At 38.0% G+C, this 25,101-nt stretch overlaps 2 protein-coding genes across 23 annotated transcripts in view; one reads left to right on the forward strand and one right to left on the reverse strand.

Moving 5' to 3' along the window:
• NEXN (nexilin F-actin binding protein) overlaps positions 1-25,101 on the forward strand; it is a 55,407-nt gene that overhangs the window by 23,240 nt on the left and 7,066 nt on the right. For 5 of the 8 annotated variants that reach the window (XM_045026389.1, XM_045026388.1, XM_045026392.1 and 2 more), the window contains 6 exons: positions 76-249; positions 3,621-3,809; positions 8,945-9,142; positions 12,085-12,306; positions 16,419-16,604; positions 17,912-18,272. In XM_045026389.1, coding sequence (XP_044882324.1) covers positions 76-249; positions 3,621-3,809; positions 8,945-9,142; positions 12,085-12,306; positions 16,419-16,604; positions 17,912-18,272 — 1,330 coding nt within the window. Of the gene's footprint in view, positions 1-75; positions 250-3,620; positions 3,810-8,944; positions 9,143-12,084; positions 12,307-16,418; positions 16,605-17,911; positions 18,881-25,101 lie in introns of those variants that run through there. The other 3 variants (XM_045026391.1, XM_045026395.1, XM_045026390.1) reach the window with 2 other exon arrangements.
• FUBP1 (far upstream element binding protein 1) overlaps positions 2,013-25,101 on the reverse strand; it is a 55,113-nt gene continuing 32,024 nt past the window's right edge. For 6 of the 15 annotated variants that reach the window (XM_045026378.1, XM_045026384.1, XM_045026382.1 and 3 more), the window contains one exon: positions 20,843-24,354. In XM_045026378.1, coding sequence (XP_044882313.1) covers positions 24,316-24,354 — 39 coding nt within the window. In that variant the 3' untranslated portion in view covers positions 20,843-24,315. Of the gene's footprint in view, positions 3,017-5,129; positions 5,240-20,842; positions 24,355-25,101 lie in introns of those variants that run through there. The other 9 variants (XR_006581479.1, XR_006581477.1, XR_006581473.1 and 6 more) reach the window with 9 other exon arrangements.

Consider the following 25,101-nt stretch of genomic DNA (forward strand, 5'->3'; position numbering starts at 1 on the left):
ACAAATCACGAGAAATACTTGGGAAACACAGGTTTGATATTTAAACTGTATTTAACTTTCATTTTTGTTATCCAGGATGAAGATGAAGACAGTGAAACAAATGAACCTCTTTCTCCTGGGAAACTGAAATTAACATTTGAAGAACTGGAAAGACAAAGACAAGAAAATCAAAGAAGGCAAGCAGAGGAGGAGGCAAGACAACGTTTGGAAGAGGAAAAACGTGCCTTTGAAGAAGCTAGACAACAAATGGTAAATGGATGCATTATTCATTTCTAGTTATGGATGCTTATTTGTGTAGAAAATACACTACATTCCTTCATGTATCTGAGGGGTTTTTTTACATCTGAATTGTTTCAAACTGTTAACCTCATTATTCTCATTTTTTAACAGTTGAGATTGAGACCTGACAGCATCATCAGTTTCAAAAATACTTTCTGCCCTAGATACTGTTCTAGATCAGTAGTTTTCAAACTTTTTTTCTGGTGAACCGGTGGAAGAAAGTTGTTGATGCCCGTGACCAAACGGATGGGGTGTGGGGGTGAGGGCTGTGGAGTGGGGCCAGGAATGAGGATTCAGGGTGTGGGAGGCGGGCTCAGGGCTGGGGAAGGGGGGTTGGGTGCGCACTTACATCCTGTGGCTCCTAGTCAGCAGCGCAGATGGGGTGTAGAGGCAGGCTTCCTGCCTATCCTGGCACTGCGAACTGCGTTGTGCCCCGGAAGCGTCCAGAAGGTCTGGTTCCTAGGCGGAGGCACACAAGCAGCTCTGTGTGGCTCTCGCTCACAGGCACCGCCCCCCAGCTCCCATTGGCTGGGAACTGGCCAATGGGAGTATAGAGCCAGTGCTCAGTGCAAGGGCAGCGCACAGAACCTCCGTGGCCCACTGCCTACGAGCCGGACCTGCTGGCCACTTCTGGGGCACAGTGCGGTGTCAGAAGAGGTAGGGACTACTAGTTTTTACTGGCCGGCTGCCAGGGTTCCTGGGTGCTGAGCAAAGCGACCCAGTGCCTTGCATTCTGTGACCCAGTACTGGGTCGTGACCCGAACTTTGAAAATCACTGTTCTAGATAGTGATTCATTTAAGTCTTGGCATAGTCAGTTAAACAAGCCACTGGTATGAGTGAAGCTTCCTTTTCTTAAAAACATGCTATCAGTCATATTCATTCTTACAAAATGTATGCATCATAGGATACTCCAGTTCCATGTGTCAGTATGTTTTCATCTTTTTGGAAGTGAAGCAATTGTATAAAAGTATGAACAGATTTTATCCTGTTCTTAAATTGACTCCAGTTCTTAGTTTTCAATTAATTAAATATTGATTGAACTTAAACTACTCCAGATGAATTTACCACATTTGTGGGTATCAGCATCCTTCTAGTGTTTTCAGTCACATGCTAAACATTATTTAACAAATTTGGTGTTATCTACACTTTGTCTAGTTTCAGTGATACTTTGAGCATTGGAATAACCAGTATTTTCACACATTAAAGCATTCCATGGCAATTGTCTGGAGCTATTAATCTCTTTTGTTTACCTACCATGTTTATATTCATCACTGAGGATTTCTCTCTGGAGTAGGAGAGAGAGGAGGGGAGGGGAAGGTTGGATCACTCCTTTTCTTTATAGGGGGTTTAAATAATACACTCTAGATTAAGCCTTGGAGAGATTTAGCCTAATATGTTGTCAGAAATAAAAAAAAAAAATCCTGTTCTCTCTCCCCTCAACTCCCGCCTGATATGTCTCCATAATATAGCCTTTGCCCTAAAGATTTTTGTAAGCTAGGTTTATCTAAGATTCAGTAGACCTCTGTATAAATTAGGCTCTGGTCTATAGCAATAACAATTGTTTGAGTATTCTCATCAGGTACGTTAGATAGTTTAACTACATTTTCTTAATAATTTGCAACAAAATGAGACCACCTTTAGAAAATTCTGTATTTAAACATAGATTTTACTTCTGTGCATTCAGATGACTATTTATGCCATTGTTCTCCCACACAGAAGGTACACACCAGTATTTGCACTTGTGAATGGGGTTTTTATTTCAGTGCACCATGCAAGATTTTATTTCTAGGAATTTAATAGACCACACACTTTTGGTAACTAAAAACAGCTTGATTATACTAGACTGTTCCTGGGCAGATTGTAACCATCTTGCACTTGATGTGGTGTTTGTATAGTAACAATTTTTAAAGATCCTAATTCAGCACAAAATTGTGGAAACAGACACTGAGAAAATTGAAAGCCTGAAAATTTCCAAAACCAAATTGTTGGAGCCCAGCATCAGAATGCCTCCGAACTTGTGAGTGTGAGCATGGGGTCAAAATCCATATCTGATCTTGAATCCAAATTCTATAGCTTAGGTCCAGCTCTGTTTTCCAGGTGCTTAACCTTTCCTCTTACTAATAACCCTGTACACCACAGCTCTCCAACGTTATACTGTATTCTTCATTTAGAAAGCCACCGTGCTTATCCTAAACAATACTTTGTTCCACCCCTTCACCCACATTCTGAAATACATAGTTTTAGTATAAAAGTGACATTTGCAATTTTTTTTTTTTAAAAAGCTCTTATTGTGTTTCCCTTTCTACACACCCCACTTTAGTTGGTTATAAATTACCATTTTCCTCCCAATCACTTGCCTTTGTTGGTTGTACCTTTGCAGAGTTTTCTAAAGGGGATAATTCAGTTATTTCCTTCCATTTTCCCCCTTTCCATAGATATTCAGTAATTTAATCATTCTGAAAAGCTGATGTCCTATAATTTTCTCAACTCTGTGAGCAACAGCTCAATGCCATGATGCTTAGAATGTTCAGCAAACTTGAACAGTGATGCCATCATAGCTCCTGGATTCATTCTCTCTGTAGACATACAGCAGTTGAAGGAATATTCATTCTTAGTTGCTTGTTTTCATTCTTAGTTGGAGTTTGCAAATCCCAGCCTTCTCCTTGCAGACTGTGTCTAATGGAGAAGGGCAACAATGAAGCACCTCATTTCCATTCATCAGTGAAGTTTCATTTTCTGGAGGAGGAACAGAAGCACCATTGTCAATTTGGGTCAAAAATAAAATGCTAATATATTGTAGTAGTTTATTTATAAAAATTCACAGTCCGCTACTATATTATTTTGTAACAAATCAGAACTGAGGGAAAGCACTTCACATGCAAATAGAGAGACTACAGTCCAATGAATTTACATAGTATTTCTACTACAAATGAAAGGTCTATTAATTTCACATATCTGTAAAGGAACCTAACAGCATAATTCAAGATTCAGAGAGATGTTTTATTACTCAGATTTTCAGGATCGTTACCTAAACAGGCCTCAAAGGGGGTATGTCAAAATGATCTAGCCCTTAAGAGTATACATCAAAGATGACTTTGGCTATTTAGTTCACCCCCTGCTTGTGTAGTATTGTTCTTGATTTATAAGCGTGTAGGGTTAAACTGTTCCTCAGAGAGAATTCAAAAAGTTATCCAGATTGTGCCTAAGTATCTAAAACTTTAAAGTATTCGGTGTGTGGGCTTTGAGATAGATTGCAGTTTTTACATTTCCTAGAGGGAGCTTTTCTTTCTTCCCACTGGCCCAAAAAGGGTAAAAACATTTTTAAATTTTTTTTTAAAAGGCAAATGAAGAGGAAGACGATAAAGAAAATGAAAATTCTATTAAAGAATTCCGTCCTGGTAAACTCAAACTCAGCTTTGAGGAGTTAGAAAGACAGAGGAGAGAGGAAGAAAAGAGGAAAGCAGAAGAAGAAGCCAGAAGACGCATAGAAGAGGAGAAAAGGGCATTTGCTGAAGCAAGGAAGAGTATGGTAAGACATTTTGCTTAGCATTTAAGAGATTTTTCAGATCTGAATTCTGCCAGTAGGATGCACTTCTGGATATGGCATTAGATCATATCTGCCTATTCAGTAGCATACGTTTCAGCTGCTTCATTAACCCAACAAGTTATCAGAGAATGGACCATCTGGGTAGTTAAACTCAAGTTAGTAGCTTGCCCTAGGAAACATTCCTAATCATTTAAAATTACATCAAAAGTTACTGCTTGTAACCAGTATTACACTGTATTTGAAAACTTAAAAGAGAACCAAAGAATCAACATAATGAAAAATTATTTCTTTTCCTGGGGAATTTCTCTCCTACATGCTGCCATTTTCAAGTCATGATCCAACTGGCTGAAAACAAATATGCTCCCTTGAAATCCATCAATGTCTCTCTTTAATTAGGAAAATAAACGAGGGCAGAACTTGGTTAATATCTATGGCACCTCAATGAACAACTCGGGACAGAACTTGGCTTGCATAATCTTTTTAGTATGATGATTCACAAGCCAGGAAACAAAACAAAAAACAAAATTAACAAATGAGGTTGAGATTATGATGCTGCAAGTTAGTTTAATTTAAAAATGGGGGAGAAAAATTAGCCAACTTTGATCTGGACAATATTGAGCAATCATAGATCCCCATTTAAAAAAAAAAAAGAAATTACTCTAATGTAGAATGACACTCAAATGTCAAGTGTATTTAGTTTTTACCCAGGAAATTTTCTTCATGCTGCTCCTCTGTGGAGGGCAGTACAGGAGGCTTAGTTCCAATTAAGTCACTGGAAAATTGTGTGGTTTTTTTTTTTAAACTAGACAATATTGGACTTTTGTACAGATAAAGATATCCAGAGTTATTGTAAAAGATTACAAAAATTGTAACCCAGAGCTTCAGAAGGGATATACGCTTTCGTACTTCTTGGCATAAGCAACCTCTGACTGAGGTTAGGAACAAAGTTCTGTGTGAGCAGCATATTCTAGAATATGCTTCATATGGAGTATCTTACATCTTCTTCTGAAGCAGTTGCTGTTGGGCCATTGTGGGGAACAAGGTACTGGAAGAGATGTAAAACTGGTCTGGTCCAGCATGAGAATTTCATGTTCTCAAATTCAGGCTTAATGAGAAATACTTGTCGGACACAAACAATGCAAATTGTTTCATTCAGAATTCAAAGCAACATCTCAGTGAATTAGGCCATGACCATTAGCATTAATAGCTTTGGCAAGAACAACGTTTTGTTAGCAATTGTAGTATTAACACTTCTCCTAGCATAAACAGGGATGAAAACTGTGTGATAGACCAGGGCCCTACCATCATCATAAGACAATCAGAGGAAATGTTAGGAAAATCCTGGTTTAGAAACTATGTGGTACTCCTGCTTCAGCAGTAGTGTAGACAGGGCCTGTGATCTGTCCACAGCTCTAGGAAGGGACAAAAATGAGAAGTTAAACCAGCAGATACAATAGATGAACTATGAGTAGGGCTACAAAATGCTGTCATGATTTTTAAGAAAAGTCGGGTGGTTGCAGCCACTGCTTTGTAAAATCTCTTCTCTATTGTAAAACAAGCTAGAACAGTGTGTGTTGCTTTTGCAAAGAAAACTTGGTGTTCACCTACAGTTCCTGCTCTTTTACTAGCTCCAGCAATAGCAATGAGGTCATCAAAACTTCCTTCCCATGGGACAAGCAGGTGTCACTATTACAGTAATATCAATATTACATGTTTGGCAGTAGGAGGGAGGATCTGAAAATTGCTATCTCCCTCTCTCTCAGCCCCGCTCCCCCAAATATTTTTCTGATAGTTTAAAATTAACTTGGAAACTAGATGTACCTTAAGGTTGTTTTTTTTCAGTATGAGTATGAACAATTACAAAATAACAAAACCCCCTCACCTTTAGTAAATTAAGTTAATTCCATAAGATATAACATAGATGACATGTCTGCATAGCAATAACCAAAGACATTTAAGATGTTTAGAATCCTAAATTAACAGAATACATAAAGTCAAAGTTCCTAAAAATTATCTCAGAGAGTTTGAAAGTTTTTTCCTCTCATCTTCCTGGCCTGAATTCAAGATTCCCCAGGAAGAGGAGATGACATTTAAAAAAACCTAAAGCAGCAGTGCAGGAGGGACAGAGACTCCTTATAGTATTTTAAATATTTGTGTAGTCATCAACTCTTTAGGAGAAACAGAAACTAAAATTTAGGTCTTGATAGGTTAAGCTGTCTTTTCCTAATAGGTTTCATACGTTCTCCTGCAGATCTTGTTCCACATTCTTCCCTAACAGCTGGCTCCCATTCCTTTGCTCAGATGGAATTTCTCCTTCACCCCATATTATTGAAGCATTATTTTAGTTTTTTTTAAAAAAAAAAAGGCATTATTTTAAAGCTTTTGTCACCATCAAGTTAGTCACCTTCAGCCTGGAACATTCATCTTGGATCACTCATTTTCTTTCAATTAAATTAGACTAGTAGAAGGACGCTTTATACAGAGGGATCAAAACACATTCTTCCTCACATATCAGTCACATTACAGGCCCAGTGAAACTTAGCTCCACCATACTGCATAGTATGGAGATTACAGAATATAAATATTCCCCAGTTCTGTATTTACAGAAGAGGCAAGGATGGCATGGGCTCATGTAGCCATACAAACAGGACAGCTGGTAAGCTAAACACATTGGGGTAAAGTCATACCTAGTGCAGTTCCACTTTTCATGTGGCTTTTACCAGGGATACAGTTGGCCCATTGTCTTCTCATGGGTCTATGCGTCTCCATTAAATTGGCAATCAGGGTGCTTCTTCAGAGCTGCAATTAGCACACTTCTCCCTTTTGCACATGTACAGTCCATTGACTGATTTCTCATCCTTGCAGCTTCTGTTCACTTAGCTTTCCCAAGTCCTTCTGAAGTGGTGAAGAGATGAACTAATGCGTTGCCAGCAAAAGGCTCCCACATTTCTTCTCTGGTTTAGATGTGGTTACCTTCTTTCAACCTGCAGATGTGCCATACAGTCATGGTTCATATTCATCATTAAGTGAACTGATAAAAGTTTTTTGAGATTGTTGGTTTATGGCTTGGTCTTTGCCTCCACGTTGTGCTGATGGAATTCATCTCAACTGACATAAGCTTGCCCTGTGCAAGAGAATTTAAGAGCTGGGAGTGGGAGGAGCAGCTGAGCTGCTCATAGGGCAGTATCAAAGGATGTCTTTAACAGCCAGCAACAGCAGATAGGGGAGGGGCAAGAGAAGTCCTGAAAGGGTCGGGGGTAAAATGAGGAAGTAGGGAAAAGTAGTGCAACAAGAGAAAAGAGGTGTGATTCCTGCAACAGTGAAAAGTACCAGATTCTACAGTGATGAGAACCATATGAATACAGGTGTGGCTAGCAAGATTACCTAACAAAATAAGCAAAAAATGCGCAGATCCATTTTTTTAGTTTATGATGAGGCCGAAAGGTTCGTTTTGTAAAACAAGATTTATGTTTCTGCTTGCTTTTAAACTTTTGATTTTTGGTGGAGCTGGGTCTAAGACATTATTTGTGAGCTTACACACCTTAAGGAAGGAAAACTATTGGAATCTTTAACAAAGACACACAACCTTACACTGGTGTCCATTAGGCTTTGGAAGCAAGTAGTGTTAAAAGCCACACAAGTGTTCAGCTTTGTCTCTTTAGATATCAGCTCTAATCCCACTAATTCTCTAATCACAAGTCTTCCAGGATAGACACAATTTTAATTTCTAGTGTCAAAAAAATCAAGCAAATTTTCTTTTTGGACAGAAACCTTAACCTTTCATGCCATCCTAACATAGAAAAAAAGCTTTTAAGTAATTTTTCCCCCTATGCACATCACTAAGAAATTTGGAAGGGGTGAGGAAAGGAGCAAGAGGGGAAGGGAGAAAAGAAAATAGAGGATGAAAGGTGAATTATAAAAGACCACCTGCACTGTTCAAGGTTACCTGGGACACCCTACCATAGTGTATGACCATCTTTATAAAATTATGTCTAATTTGGGTCACACCTCAAAACAGCTTATGAAACTTAATTAAATGTTTTATTATTCTTTCAGATTTCTGAAGTGTAAACTTTAGTTACTCAGATTACAGGATAGGTGCCTATCTCAAATTAAACACAAAAAATAAGCAAAGGACTGCTCATAAAACTCTGTCCACTTCATCTCACTCCCTCCTCAAGAAAGCTTTGCTGCATGCCTGAAAGATTAGAGTATCAGAGGGAATATTTAAGAACAACACAACACAGAAACTGCCATACTGGGTCAGACCAAAGGTCCATCTAGCCCAGTATCCTGTCTTCCGACAGTAGGCAATGCCAGGTGCCCCAGAGGGAATGAACAGAACAGGCAATCATCAAGTGATCCATTCCCTGTTGCCCATTCCCAACTTCTGGCTGTACATAGAAGTGTTCTGAAAATGCGGAAAGCGCTGGATTTAAAGTAAAAGAATAATTTAGTTTATAACCAAAAAACCCCACAAACCGTTGTTTAAGAACATGTTCTCCATTCTTTGTATGTTGTTTGTGTACATGCCAGTATGTTAACATAGATTAAAGAAAACTGAATACAAATACACAAAATTTGCTTAGAAATGGAGAATAAATATGGTTTGTATAGCATTGTTTATCTAAGAATGTAACTTTACATGATCTTCACAGTACTGTGACAATTATGCATGATTTATTCACCCTATTTTAGCAACTGGGAAAATGAATTAGATGATAAGCAATTTGCCTGATCAATTAGAACTGAAGCTTTCCTGGCTCCCATTCCTTTGCTCAGATGGAATCTCTCCTTCACTCCATATTATTGAAGCATTATTTTAGTGAAAAAAAAGCTTTATTTTAAAGTTTAGGATACACTTGTTTTGTTTCAATAAGTTCAAAATTTTACTTCTTTGTTAAATTGATTAAAAGTGGGAAAGATAGCACACTAACGCAAAATGCAAATGAATCAATGTTGTCTAGTCTTCGACATTAAAGCATGTGTCATCTTATTTCACTGTGAATTAGAGGTAGCAAAAGGTCCAATTATCACATCCTCAAATTTTGTATTCTAAATATAGCACAAGTACACAAATTGTATCAAAAGTGGCAACAAATAATTATTTTCAATAGGTACTGGATGATGAGACCCCAGAGATGTTTAAATCAGTTTCTCAAGAATCTCTTACACCAGGTAAACTGGAAATTAATTTTGAGGAGTTACTGAGACAAAAAATGGAAGAAGAAAAGAGACGCACAGAAGAAGAGCGCAGGCAAAAACTGGAAATGGAGAAGCAAGAATTTGAGCAGCTCAGACAAGAAATGGGAGAGGTTTGTATTCTCAAAAATAATTGAATGAAGTGTCCTACAGCGTTACCTCCCTGATAGCAAAAAATGAATGGATCATTGCTTAAAATTCTAAAATGTGAAGATTTTAGGTATAGTCTTGTTGGTATTTTTTTTTAAAGTGTTGCCTAGAAAGAAGGGAATGGAAAAAGGAAAATGAATATCTAACACTTAAAAAGATTGTTTTCCATTTGAAAACTTTTGTTCCCTTTTTAATTGCTTTGAATACAGATTAATACACTTTGCCTTCCTCAACTGAGAACTCCAGCACCTTTAGACTTATAAAGCTGTCTACTTCCATAGTAGCTTCTGCAGGTTTCGCTATATCCTCTGCTGAAAAGCTGTTTTGTAACTTCTTACAGCAATACTTGGAGAATCATATCTATAATCCTCCTATAGAACATAAGAATGGCCATACTGGGTCAGACCTAAGATCCATCTAGCCCAGTATCCTGTCTATTCCTGTCCGAATATCCACAGTTTGCCTTTTGCTATTAGGTTGTACGCAGTTTAAATACATATAGTGCAACTTATCTGCACTGTGCTAAGAAATAGTTAAAGCATTACTTAAATTTTTTATTTTTTGGAGAGTAGATTTTGTTATGGCATATTGCATTCAGTCAGCATTGATCCTGTTAAGAATAAATTAGACTGTTGGTGAAGAATAGCATAGGGTAGCACGATACGTAGGAGTCTTGCTCTATCTAGGTGGTCACCAGTTACAAGGCCACTAATTACTAAAAGTTGTTACTAGGGCTATGGATTAATCACATTTAACTCACACAATTATCTTTTTTTGAGTTAATCATGATTTAAAAAATTCATCGTGATTAATCACAGTTTTAATCACACTGTTAAACAACAGAATACCAATTGAAATTTATTAAGCATTTTGGATGTTTTTCTACGTTTTCATATATATTGTATTCTGTATTGTAATTGAAATCAAAGTGTATATTTTTATAATATTTACACTGTAAAAATTATAAAATAAATAGTATTTTTCAATTCACCTCATACAAGTACTGTAGTGCAATCTCTGTCGTGAAAATGCAACTTACATATGTAGATTTTTTGTTACATAACTGCACTCAAAACCAAAACAATGTAAAACTTCAGAGCCTACAAGTCCACTCGGTCTGACTTCTTGTCACCTGAAAAGTCCTACAATGTCACCTGAAAGTGAGAACAGGAATTTGCATGGCACTGTTGTAGTTGGCATTACAAGGTATTTATGTGCCAGATATACTAAACATTTGTATGCCCCTTCATGCTTCAGCCACTATTCAAGAGGACATGCTTTCATGCTGATGATGTTCGTTAAAAAATACAGTGAGTTAATTACGTTTGTGATTGAACTCTTTGGGGGAGAATTGTATTTCCCCTGCTCTTGTTTTACCCACATTCTGCCATATATTTCATGTTATAGCAGTCTCCAATGATGACCCAGTACATGTTCATTTTAAGAACGATTTCACTGCAGATTTGACAAAACACAGAGAAGGTACCAATGTGAGATTTCTAAAGACAGCTTCCGCACTCGACCCAAAGTTTAAGAATCTGAAGTACCTTCCAAAACCTGAGAGGGATGAGGTATGGAACATGCTTTCAGAAGTCTTAAAAGAGCAAGATTCCAATGTGGAAATTACAGAACCCAAACCACCAAAAAAGAAAATCACCCTTCTGCTGGTGATATCTGACTCAGATGATGAAAATGAACATGCCTCACTCTGTACTACTTTGGATTGTTATCGAGCAGAACCTGTCATCAGCGTGGACGCAAGTCCCCTGGAATGGTGGTTGAAACATGGACATATGAATCTTTAGTGCATCTGGCACCTAAATATCTTGTGACACTGACTATAACACTGCAATGAGAATGCCTGTTCTCACTTTCAGGTCACATTGTAAACAAGAAGCAGGCAGCATTATCTCCTGCAAATGTAAACAAATTTGTTTGTCTGAGAGATTGGCTGAACAAGAAGTAGGATCGAGTGGACTTGTAGACTCTAAAATTTTACATTGTTTTATTTCTCAATGCTGTTTTTTTGTACGTAATTCTACATTTGTAAGTTCAACTTTCATGATCGAGATTGCACTACAGTACTTGTATTAAGTGAATTGAAAAATACTCGTTTTTTTACAGTGCAAATACTTAATAAAAATAAATAGAAAGTGAGCACTATACAAGTTGTATTCTGTGTTGTAATTGAAATAAATATATTTGAAAATGTAGAAAACATCCAAAATATTTAAATAAATAGTATTCTATTAGTGCAATTAATTGTTATTAATTTTTTTAATCGCTTGACAGCTCTAGTTGTTACCCATGGTAATAGTTCATTGACCTGTGTGAAATAAGTTGGTGGTCTCTCATTCCCAGCGGGCAAGGGTCTATGCCAAAAAAATACTAGATTCCAGTCTCACCAGAAACACAAGACATGGAGACTGAATTATGCTTTTGCTCTTAGAAGAGTGAAGTACACTGGCAGCGTAGTATGAAGCATCTTGCAGTGCCACTGCTGTTTTGTGACAAAAGACTCTGCCTCCAGGACTAGCTAGTTCTTATGCAATGCCATATCAATAAAGCACCCTTCACATGGACTGACTTCACAGAACAGTAACTTGAAGGGACTGTATGAAGAGGCAAGAGCCTTTTCAAACTAATAAAATTGGTTTAGAAGCAAATATAATTGGAGTATTTTTACCTTTTTTTAAAAAATGTGTACCTGTCTTGTATGCCTGGCACTTTAAAAGAAATGAAAAGTGAAGGTTCCTGCACTGGGGAATTAGATCTACCACCATCTTCTGATACCTTGGTTTCATTAGATTTAGGGAAAATGTAGCTAGTTACACTTAGCATTTTTTGCACAAAAACAGTTTTCAAAATCAGGCACACTTATACTTATGTTGTAATTTCTTAACAGGAGGAAGAAGAGGCTGAAACCTTTGAATTAAGCAGGGAATATGAAGAACTAATAAAGTTAAAAAGAAGTGGTTCTATTCAGGCAAAGAACTTAAAAAGCAAGTTTGAAAAAATTGGTAAATTGTCTGAAGAAGAAATACAGAAAAAAATTGAAGAGGAGCGAGCTAGAAGAAGAGCAGTGGACCAGGAAATAAAAGAGAGGGAAACAGAGAAATTTCATGAGGCAAGTTATTTTCAGTCAACAATTGCTAAAAAGGTTGTCACATTAGTTTAGCTAATGTGGAACAGGTTATTAGCGTCCTTTCATCCTCAGTAAGCTGCATTCGAGGTGCAAGAGTGAACTTGTCCAGAGCACCTCATGATCCTAAAGTGAACAATGCTGCCCTTCCAGCAGAGTTCCCTCCATCTCCATAGTAATCCCCCCTTACTCCCTGCTGTGGCCATCTGAGGAGGTCCCTCCTGGCCAAACCTTAGGGAACCAGCAGCCTCGATCTTCCCACCAACGTGTTTTCTCTATATTTGCAAAGGTTTTAGTATGCATTTGCGCTTGGCTCCACATCCATTAAGTCCCCACACCATCTCTCACCATCCACTTATACTTCTCAATCTGCAGACCTGACATTTGTCTGGCAAATGGCTGATGTGTAGAACATCCAAGTGTTTAAACATTGTGACAGATTTTAATCACTTCTCTCTATAAAACCTGCTTAAGATGTTTCCTTATTGTTTTTATTAAATCAGGTTTTTAATGTTATGGCTTGGGAGGAGGAGGTCCCTGCCCAGGTTGCTCAGGGACTTGTGGGTTCAAGGAGTGGGTCCCTGCGTGGGTTTCTCAAGGTTCCCATTTGAGGAGTAGAGAGCGGGAGCCCTGTGGCCCAGGAGCAATCTTTTCCTTGAGGGCCCGTCATAGGAAGAAGGCTAGGCAGATACTTTTTCAAAGGGGGAAGGAGGAGGAGGAGGAGGAATTAGCTCTTTCCAGCTTGACACTTCCAACAGTCTAGGACAGGGATGGGCAAACTATGGCCCGCGGGCCGGATCCGGCCCTTCAGGGCTTTGGATCCGGCCCGCGGGATTACCCCTGGTGGTGCTGCGGGCACGGCGCTGCTCTCAGAAGCAGCCCCTGGGCCGGGAGGCAAAGGGCTCCATGTGCGCACGCAGAGCCCTCTGCCCCCCTCCCCACCCAGGGGCCGCAGCACTTCCTGGAGTGGCGTGGGGACAGGGCAGACATGCAGGGAGCCTGCCCTGGCCCTGGTGTGCGCCACTGCCACCCCGGAGCCACTTTAGGTAAGCGGCACCGGGCTGGAGCTCAAACCCCTCCTGCCCCCCGCCCCCCAACTTCCTGCCCTAAGCCCTCTGCCTGTACCTCGCACCCCTCCTGCACCCAACTCCCTGCCCTGAGCCCCTTTCTGCACTCCTGTGCATTCCAACCACCTGCCCTGAGCTCCCTGCTGCACCCTGCACCCCAACTCCCTGCCGAGCCCCATCCTGCACTCCGCACCCCTCCTGTACCCCAACCCCCTTCCCTGAGCCCCCTCTTATACTCTGCACCCCTTCTCTGCCCCAATCCCTTGTCCTGAGTCCCTTCCTCCACATCCCGCACTCCACGCCCCCTGCCCCGGCCCTGCATACAATTTCCTCACCCAGATGTGGCCCTCGCCCTAAAAAGTTTGCCCACCCCTGGTCTAGGATCTGCTCCACGTCCTATTCTCCCTTCCCCTTCTGTGAATAAGGTAGTGGCCCAACTTCCTGAACTCTTTCTCTCCTAGGAAAAACCAACTTTGGCACCTGAGCTCTCTCCCTGATATACAGTCCCATCCCCTCGGAGGAGCAGTAAGGAGATAGGAGGGGCAAAGAAGAGCACGGCCCCAAAGCTTCCAGGAGGGTCCCTTCTCTTCCCCTTACCCCCTTTGCAGCCACTGTGAAATGTTGCTTGAGAATTTAGTGAAGTCAGGAGGTCTGAGTCTCACCTTCAGCCCCTCAACCCAATCTCCAGTACTGTCTTTTTCACACCCCCCAAATTCCTTTGAGTGCCTTTATTCCCTCCCCCCCCCCCCGCACACTTACCTTGATTAAATAATTGAACCCCAATTCATTTAACATAATGGGTACTGGAACTAGGCCCCAAGCTGTGCAGTTCTGGAAGCTGCTGCAAAGTTGTGGCATAAAAACACCTCAGCAGACTCTGGCTTGGACAGTCCATATTACAGTTAGATACTGTTAAAATTAAAATGTCTTTTTAAATAACAAATCTCAAGAAATTATTCTAGATTGTTTTCCTTCTCACCACATTCTATTTTGCCTTATCCCTTCTCGTTTTATTTTCCTTTCCCTTCTGTCTTTTCTTTTTAACCCTTGCTAAACAAGCTAATTTCCAGGTAATAAGAAAAAACAATCCCCAAAGTTAAGAGGAGCTGACACCTGGCAGACATCTTTTTTTGATAGTAGACCTTCCCCCGCACACCCCAGAAATCCTCTTTACTATCATGTCCTGTCTTCCTCATCAGTTCCCACCTGCTTCCTGTTTGGGAAGAGGTGGCAGCAGGGGAAAGTCATATTGGAGAGGAGGCTAGAAATAAATTGGCAGCGTACAAAGTGACTTCGGGGAAGGCTACAGGTTAAAAAAAAGAGCTAACAAGTTTTCAGTGTGAAAAAGGAAACACTGAAGTATAGCACCTTCGTAGTGAAGGGACAGTTGTGTTCTTTGTGTTAGTGGTACAGTACAGTTTAACTTATTTTTGCTTCTCTTTTTCTTAAAGGCTTTTTGCAGAAGGGAGAATTTTCTCCCCCATTTTGGGGTAGGGACTGCTGTAGCAAATCTCTTAAGAGGAAAAAGAAAATCCCCACCAGTTTTCTAGAACAAGCAGGGTGGGCTTTTTTTTTTTTTTTTAAATAGAAAAAGTTAGTGGTCACAAGAAGCACAGGAAGCTTGGGAATAGTCAAGAAGGGTTTGGGTAGGATTCCCGGTTAAGCTCCACCTAGAAAGGGGAAGGGCCACACCCAGTACATTGTCTCCCCCTCCCCGTTACTCAAACAAGAAATGACAAGTGCTTAAAGCAGGGTTTCTCAAAACAGGGGTCACCGCTTGTGTAGGGAAAGCCCCTGGCGGGCCAGGTTGTTTACCTGCCCCATCCGCAGGTTTGGCTGATCGCAGCTCCCACTGGCCGCAGATCGCTGCTCTGGGCCAATGGGAGCTGCAAGACACGGTGCGGGCTGAGGGACTTACTGGCCGCCGCTTCCAGCAGCTCCCAGTGGCCCACAGCAGCGATCGTCCGGACCAGGTAAACAAACCGGCCCGGACCACCAGGGGCTTGCCCTACACAAGTGGCGACCCCTGTTTGAGAAACCCTGGCTTAATGGGTTGTTGTAACCTGTTTTTCTATTTTGTCTATTACTTTCTTTCTCTGCTCAAAGAAACTGTAGTGCACCACATATCACTATGTAGAGCCAGGATAGCAGGCTGATGTATAGGATTTTACAAGTATACCACAATCCCGAACACCACTCTCTAATTATTGAGGGGAAACAGCAGAGCAACTGGGTTATTATGTTATCATTTAGCTCATTTATGCGAAGCTTTGGGGGGGGGAGGGAGAGAGCCACTATCTTCTTTCTCGGGCTCCCTTCCAGAAAATTTGACTTACATACACAAGAGCTAGTGTAATGATTAAATATTAATTATATGGGGCATAGTGCCCAGAACCTTGTGCTAGGTGCTGTACAAGGTATCTTGAAACTGACACTTGTAGGAATACCCACCCACTCAGCTACTATCTAGAAATAGTTCTCACGGTAAAATCATGTGGAGATAAGGCAGAGATAGTTTGCTGTTTGACATAACTAGCTGAGGTAAATCCCAGCAGTTTGTAGGATTGTATACAGGTAACTAGTGCCCTATCTCCACTAGAAGTTTCTATTAAAATTAACTCAGGATAGGTATCACATTGTAAAGATTTATTTATTTATTTATTTTTTGCAGTGAAGACAACCTAGCATTTAAGTGTATTTATAGTAGGGAGCCTGGGTTTTAAATTAATTTAGCATGTTTTAAAGCATTATTGCTTCAACTAAAGGTTCATAATGGTAAAGCTACCTAGTGAATATCTCACCCCTAAATCCCAGTCTAGACCAGCCTTCAGATGCTGTTGTGCTTATGGGGTTTTAACTGCTACAGCATTCTGGCTGGGTCATGCTGCCCCCAAGAAACAAGCAAAACGTGAACCCTTCAACTAAGCTAGCGTTTTTACTGTTTATTGGTACAGTCTTCTGCCAGTATGATTAAAAGTAAAGTGCTAAACTTTATTACTTTACTGAATTTTTGTTCTTTAAACTGAAAAGGATGATGAAGTAGATGTGAAGCCTGCCAAGAAACCTGAGGCTCCATTTACTCATAAAGTAAACATGAAGGCTAGATTTGAGCAAATGGCAAAGGCAAGGGAAGAAGAGGAACAAAGAAGAATTGAGGAACAAAAATTACTACGTATGCAGTTTGAACAGAAGGAAATTGATGCTGCACTACAGAAGGTATGGAGGATTCAAAACGCCCTCTCCAGAAATGTTCAAGAGCCAAGAATTTTCTGTTAATCTAATATTAATGAAATGCATGTTTTAAGAGCTGGTTTGTTTCCAGTTAGTAGCAACATTACTAGAATCATGATAGTCTTGATACTGCAAAAATTTACCAAAACAGTTGAAATATCCAGTAAAATTGCTTTTGGAATTTGTAGATATTCCTGTCTGACGGAATTAATCGCAGTTAACTCAAGTGATTAACTCAAAACAAATTAACTTCATAAAAAAATTAAGCACAGTTAGTCTGTTTTAATTGCACTGTTAAATAATAGGATACCAATTTACACTTATTATAAATATGTTGGATGTTTTTCTACATTTTCAAATATTTTTCAATTACAACACAATACAAAGTGTACAGTGCTCACTTTATATTATTGATTACAAATATTTGCACTGTAAAAAAATAACACTGTTGTAGCCAGTGCTGCAAGAGGGGTTCTCAAACTGGGAGTCAGAACCCCTCAGGGGGTCACAAGGTTATTACATAGGGAGTTGTGAGCTGTTAGCCTCCACCCCAAACTCCCCTTTGCCTCCAGCATTTATAATGGTGTTAAATATATATAAAAAAGTGTTTTTAATGTATAAGGGGGGATCACTCAGAGGCTTGCTGTTTGAAAGAGGTCATCAGTACAACAGTCTGAGAACCACTGTGCTAAACATTCATATGCCTCTTCATGCTTTGACTTGTAGATTGCACTATCTTTGGTTTAAATATTTGTATAAATATAAAGTGAGCAGTGTATACTTTGTATTGTGTTATAATTGAAGTCAATATTTGAAAATGTAGAAAAATATCCAAAAATATTTATAATTTAAATTGGTATTCTATTATTTAACAGTGCAATTAAAACTATGACTAACAGCAATTAATTATTTTAATAGTTTAATAGCTCTAATACATACATAATGCTGTAGAGAAAGTGGATATGTTTTCCTTAAAACATTTGGCCAGTTCTCAAATAAGGAGGAAGCAACATACATTCTTATATTGTTCCCCAGATTCCACCTCTGCACCCCACATTAAGCTCCGTCTTCCCCAACTTTCCCATTATGCCTTTCTTGTTCAGTATCCAAATTGTGGTATTGATGCATAATCTGTTATTATCCAGTATGCTTGCGTTGAGAGTTGCCATCTCCTTTCCTCAAAATTTTAGTTTTTTCTAACTTTCATATGGCCAAAGATTTACGAGGCATTGCAAACTGTTCATGTTATAACAGTGTTTGAAATTCTCTAAATCAATTTATTTTTAACACAGAAAAGGGAAGAGGAGGAGGAAGAAGAGGGAAGTATTATAAATGGTTCTACTTATGAAGATGAAGAGAACCAAGCTCGGTCAGGAGCCCCATGGTTCAAGAAACCCCTAAAGAACGTATCAGTTGTAGACAGCGAGCCAGTAAGATTTACTGTTAAAATTACAGGAGAGCCAAAACCTGAAGTCACATGGTGGTTTGAAGGGGAAATGTTGCAGGACTCTGAGGACTATCAGTACATTGAAAGAGGAGAAACCTACTGCCTTTACTTACCAGAAACTTTCCCAGAAGATGAAGGAGAATATATGTGTAAAGCAGTCAACAGCAGAGGCACAGCAGCTAGCACCTGTATTCTCACCGTTGAAAGTAAGAGTTAATGTTTTATCTTGTTTTGTTTGAGTGCCTAATTACTTTACACACCTTTCCTGTTACAAAGTCTATTCCATTTTTCTTGACTCTCCTTTTCTTTTCTAGCTGATGACTACTAATGCTCTACTTTTGCTGGAAACCTTCCTCAACTTTCTTACTGCATCCATCTCTTTTTCTGTGGTGGGTCCAATAAAAGGAAACTAGAAAGTGTCATTCCTATATCAGATAGGGATATCCTTTGTACTGCATGAGTGTTCAAGTTCTGTTACAATGTGAAATTTGGTATCAAAGGCACATTACACTAAAACGAGGACTGGTATGAAAAAGCCCAACTATAGAAAAAACTGAATTGTATTTGTGTTCCTACCTTTGAAGACCAATTTTTCTGTAGTATAACAGTTAAATACATAATCTGGAAGTTCAGGAGGTAGGAATACATTCTGCATGAACACTACGTTTATAGCTGCTTTATTTTGTCTCAGACTTAACAGGCAAAAGTGAATGTTTCTGGAATAAAAGTAATGTACTATTTTTAAACAATAAAAGGTTATGTAATGGTTTAAGCTTTTTGTTTAATAAAACATTTTCCTTTCAATCAACTTTAATACTTATATTCAACATAGTAATGGGATGTGTAATTAGCCTATAATCACTAATAGTGTAAATTAATCACTAAAGTTTTGTTAACTCTATTAGACTACCAAGACTTGCATTTGAAGGTTGTTCCCCCCCCCCCCCCACAACTTTACCAGTTACCCATGTTAAAATAGCATTTGGCATATTAAAACAAAATTTGCAGAAGGTACATTTGGGGATATATTGGGGTTGCACAGCAGCTACTTTCTCCACTTTCATCCTCACCTGGTTGCAATTTTTGTTACTGCATCTTAGTGTATGTTTGGTTTTGTAGTGAAAAGACAACTAAGCATTAATTCTCTTAGGGAAATCCAGAAAGACAAATGATGTACCTGTCAGTGTCTCAAAACATCTTAAAATGGATTTTTGTTCAGATTATTCTGTCCAACTTTCATAGGACTTTTAAATATGAAGTACACATACTTCAAACTTTTTCTGAAGTTCAGCACTTATATTCCTCAACATAATACAATAAGCTAGAGGCTGTACCCAAATGAATTCTTATGGAAAAAATAAAACAATGATTGTTTGAGGTTTTAAGTTATATATTCTGGTTGTTGGTTCCATTTGTGTTTGTATTAGCTGCATATTTTTGAAACTTTTTTTCTGGTTCTCAATGAACAATTACAATTAGATATATCCTGACAATTATTTTGCTGATCAGTTGCATGACAGTCTTCTGAATATTACAATTAGAAGATAAATTGTCAAATATGTCTTGCTTCATTTCATATAGGTAGTGTTTCTTCTCAAAATTATTAAACAATCGGTTTGTAAGCACCTACAGGATAATAGGGTGATAAGTAATACCCAACAGGGATTTGTCAAGAACACATCATGCCAAACCAACCTACTTCCTTCTCTGACAGGGTTTCTGGCCCAGTGGATAAAGGGAGAAGCAGTAAATGTGACATTTTAATTTCAGTAAGGCTTTTGACAGTCCCCAACGACATTCTCATAACCAAACTAGGGAAATGTGGACTAAATAAAATTACTATAAAATGGATACACAACTGGTTGAAAGATAACTATCTTTGAACATAATCAATGGTTTGCTGTCAAATTAGATAAACGTTTGGGATCCAGCAGGGGTATGTCTTGGGTCTGATACTATTCAATATTTTCATTAATGACTTGGATAATGGAGCGGAGAGTGCACTTATAAAAAGCCAGGTGCAAAGTACTATATGTGGAAATAAAAATCCAAATCTATAAATACAAAGTGGCAAATAACTGGGCTAGGCAGTTGTATTCAATTTCTGATCCACTGTAGCCCCCATATCCTTTTCAGCAGTACAAGTCAACAACGTGATGCAGTTCCGAAAAAGGCAAATATTCTGAGGTGTTTTAACTGGAGTGTTTGTATGTAAGACAGCTTTTCCCACTCTTCTCAGCACTGGAACAGTGTCCCCAGTTTTGGGCATCATGCTTATTCCAGAGGAGAGCAACAAAAGTGATACCAAGGTTTAAAAAAACATGACTGATGAGGAAAGATTTAAAAAATGGGTATGTTTTAGTTTTGAGAAAAGACAGTGATTAGCTGGTCTCCTTGTCACGGATTTATGGACAAGCTTAATCTGCTGCAAGGGTGGTATCATGAAAACATTTCTAACTATAAGGATAATTAAGTTCTGGAGTAAATTATCAAGGGAGGGTGTGGAATCCCCATTACTGGAAGTTTAAGAACAAGTTAAACCAACACCTGTCAGCAACGGTCTAAGTATACTTGGTCTGACCCTACTACATGTGGTGACAAGGACTAGATGACCTCTCCAGGTCCCTTCCAGCCCTCCATTTCAATATTTCTTGCATTAATTTATATAATACTGTGAAAATAATCACAAATGTATGTATTTTCCATCTGATGCTGACATGCGAAAGTCAAGATAAAGCCAGGAGGAAAGAAGGGAAAAAAGACAAACATCATTTTGTATTATCCATCATTTTACATTTATTGAGAAAACCATACAAAAAGGTTATACAGTTAATGTGTACCCATATTACATACAATGTCAATAATGCAAGCTCAAAACCACATTTTGTAAAGCATTCAATTTACCTCAAGTCCAAGCTGCATCTCCCTAAGACACTTCCCATCACAGTAGCCTTATAAAGCCAATCTTCTTTTTACACACGGGTAGTTTCTGTAGAGAACACTTTTCTCAGGACGAAAATGCATCTCACATGCATAAGAGAAATATGTGCATATACATGAGAGTTTTATAGGGTATTACTAGGGAAGAGGAAACCCTGTCAACTGTATGCTTACTGGACGGCCCAAATTTTGCCAATTTACAACATGCAAAGGAAACATAGAAAAGCTATTTCATGAGGGGGGAAAATAGTTTCTAGCATCCAATAAAACTGTTATGGAGGAAGATGAAATATTTCACGTAAGATAGGCTGTGCAATGAATAATAATACAACCTGCCTGGACACCAAAATACACTATGATACTTCCCAATGAAGGTTATCCTTCCAGCTGACGTATTTCATGGCATGTCTTACAGTATAAAGACTGAAGAAAGCGATCTGTAAATGCTTTTACTATATTAAACATTACACTTCCCCTACTTCCCTTTTAAAACTGCAGTACTCAACTTCCTATTTCATTTGCGAGGTTCTATCAAATCAAGATACATTTATTTAACGTCCCATTTTGGAAAGTTCAGTTACTTTTCTACCAAATCACAAAAACAATCTTTGCTCAGAAATAAGATTCTAGTGATTTAATTATTTTCTGTCCTCTAAAAGAAATAGTTCGAAGACTGATTTAAATAATAACACTACACTTAGCATAAAACATGCCTATAAGTCCAGCAATAAGTGAGCAGAAAATCAGTATGCCACAAACACTAAACTGAAGCCATTATGACTTTCACACCCCATCATCAATCCAAATAACTGGCCTGTCTTTTCTATTTCCTCCCACTTCCTAAATTTACTCAATTTAAGATTTGAATTATTAAAATATTCACGTAACAGTGAAATAAAAAGCAGCATGTTTAAGGAAGTGAAATTGAAATCCCACCCCCAGACAATAAATTCTTAGGATTTAAAACCCACTGGGGGTACATACCTAGTTTTCTTGTGAAAAATAAATGAGAGTTACATATCAAACTACAAGTAAACAAAAATGAAGTGGCTTGAGGGAATTAAGTGCAACTATTAATTTCAGAAGGTAAATATATCTAAGCTTGACTGCTTAGAAGAATATAAATTAAAATATATAGTTTAATATTAGCCACATAGTTTTAAAAACTAAACAGATTATTGAACATTTATGGTCAAGCAAACAGCACTTTAAAGAATGAGAAGTGATCAGACAGAAAAATTATACCCTACACCATTATGTATGGGATACATTTCAAATCTGTTGTTTTGCCAATTTTACCTTCTACATGGACCCCTTCTATGGTCCGTGCTCATCGGCTCACCAATGGCATACACTCAAAGGATTCCTCTTTATTGGTAGTAACTATCTCAGGACCTGATTTTATGAGCTATGATTTGGTGCTTGCAGCATCTTCAGCACTGTGTGTGAAAATGAAGGCAGTATTTTTGAATATTTTTCTTTGATATAGATATAAGCAGGACTTTTGAAAAAGGATCAGCACATTTTATATATTGAATAAACAAAAACTGATGAGATGCTGCTTTAACTAAAAAACTGTACCAGACCATCGAATAAAACAAACATTTTAAACTGGCAAAAGTATACAGCAATCCAGTGAAAGTATCAAAGAACAGAAAATACTGATTGCTATATAGATAATGAAAAGATTATTTGCCATACAGTTAACATTTCACTTGTGCACATGCTTTCTAGTAAGACATACTATTCTGCAAAACTTGTGTCAATTTTCCTACTATATCAGATGGATAAGCAAACTAGTTTATCTAAAAATTTCACTAATATTATGTTGTATAACTTCTTTAAAAAGTCAAGTTATCAGTTCCAGTGACAAGAGAAACACACAGTATTCTATTTAGCTTTTAGGGGTGGGGTGGGAATAATGACCTGCCAGTTATAAAAACATGTGTGAAGGCTGTTGAAGTTTCTAACCAAGTATTTCCGGCATCTTGGGGGGGGAAAAAGTTTTGTTTTCCTTCGTTAAATTGTTACAATTCAGCTATTTGAGGAAAAAGTAACAAAAAATGACTTATTCAGATTAAGTTTAATTATTGCAGCAATCCACTCATCTTTTCTAAAAAATAAAGATACATATTTACCCAGAAATGTGAACGGTTGTTTAAACAACTGAGAGACTTTCCACTGAAATGGAACCATGAGTAACAGAATGCATTTGGGGAAATCAGCAGATTGCTTTTGAATACACAACCACAAAAATCTCACAGGGACAACATTAATGTACTGAAATATGTATTTATATACTTCCTTAGGTTGTGCTTACCTGTTGCTTTTTGCAGCAGAACCTAAGGTGGAAGGTCTGGGAAGGCACTGTGAAGTATAAATAATTGCACTGTTTGCAATTAATAAAGATTTTATACCTTAAAATGAATCAAAATCAACAGCCTCCATTTTGTGAATGATATAGAATCCAGTGAATTTAATTTTGTTCAGTTTAATTAGTAATAAATGCACCATTCTACTATAAGGTCATCTACAAAAGTATCATGCAAAATATCTTAACTATTAAACTTCATATCCTACCCTAAAGATTGCAATATCTTCCTAGCTGCTTGTTTCAAACTACTACTAAAATTCCTAATCTAAAAAGGGGTAAGGTAGTTCCCTCCAGGTTCTACAAAACACAATAAAATACATTGCTAATTATCTGAATAATAAAACTACTTCAAATTTCAAGCCTCAAGTTTTACTTCTCTATGCAGCCACCTTAAAAATGTATTCTCAAAGCAACAAATGGTGCTCCAAAAAGATATGGCTAATACAGGCTTATAAAATGGTTTAACATATACCTGCATCACTACATGTCTGCAAACTAACTTAAGACAAAACAACTTCTGTCTGTCAAGCAGTTCCAATCACTTTCATATTAACAAGATATGCATATTTTCATAAACTAAATAATACAACCTTTGTCTCAGGAGCCCTAGTGAAAAATGTTGTATTACTTAGATAACACAAGGTTTTCTTTAGCTATTGCTGAACATTTCAAGAATACTTACCCATAAAGCTCACATATATATATATATATATATATGCACACCTATGTTTCTGAATTAAGAAGCAGTTATGATTTCCTAAGATATTAGCACTGTATTCCAACATAATATTCACACAAGTATGGCATTTGCATTATGTGGAACATTGACAAACGATACTGTTGCAGTTCATCAATTTGTCATTCTGATGTACTTACAGTGCAATGCTCCTTGAAGGAACAATCAAGGATGATACACAGCACAGTCCTCCTCACCCCTATAGAGCTAGTTCTATACTGGCTGGATCAAACCTGCACTTCAACAGACAATGGCAAGACAGACTGTATTGCATGTAGTCTAATATATGCAAAGAGCCAATAAATATGCAAACAGCAAACAATGAATTTCAACAGAATATCAGATTTTCAGTATGAGCAGTAATGTAACAAAAAAAAGTATATCAAATAATTTGATTCAACAACTGGTCTTGAGCATTTACACAACAGAACTTATCTGTACTGAAAGAAGTTCTCTGTCAACCACTCCCCCTACCCCAAACAAAATATAAAGTTTCAATGTCAGATGCAATTCTGGTAACCAAGTTCACCTTTCTACACTGATTTTTTAAATGAACTACCGCAAACTGAATGCTTAGAACATTTAATTATAAAAGTAAAAACCTTTTATAACTAATCTGAAAAATGTTTAAAATAGTTATGCTGAAACAGTCAAGTAAGTATCAAATTAAAAACAGAAAGGTTAACTTATAGCAGCTGTACAGGTCTGAAACAGTGGTCATGTATAAAAAGGGAAATTTCACTGTTAATGCAATGGAAGTATGCCAAAAGATCACCTTTTTAAACACATGCAGTTTTTAATCAAATAGAAAGAAAATGAAGGTATCAAGATTACTGGTGCTAGACAGCAAAATACAATAAATGAAAGAGATCCTCCATCTACAACTATTCTGCAAAGGGGAAAACATGCCAATGACAGGTTTTAAAACTCATTCTAAGATTTCAGGGGAAAAAAAAAAATCTCATTTGGGTACATATACCTTAAT

The sequence above is a fragment of the Mauremys mutica genome, chromosome 8 (genome assembly GCF_020497125.1).
Source record: "Mauremys mutica isolate MM-2020 ecotype Southern chromosome 8, ASM2049712v1, whole genome shotgun sequence".
Lineage (NCBI taxonomy): Eukaryota > Metazoa > Chordata > Testudines > Geoemydidae > Mauremys > Mauremys mutica.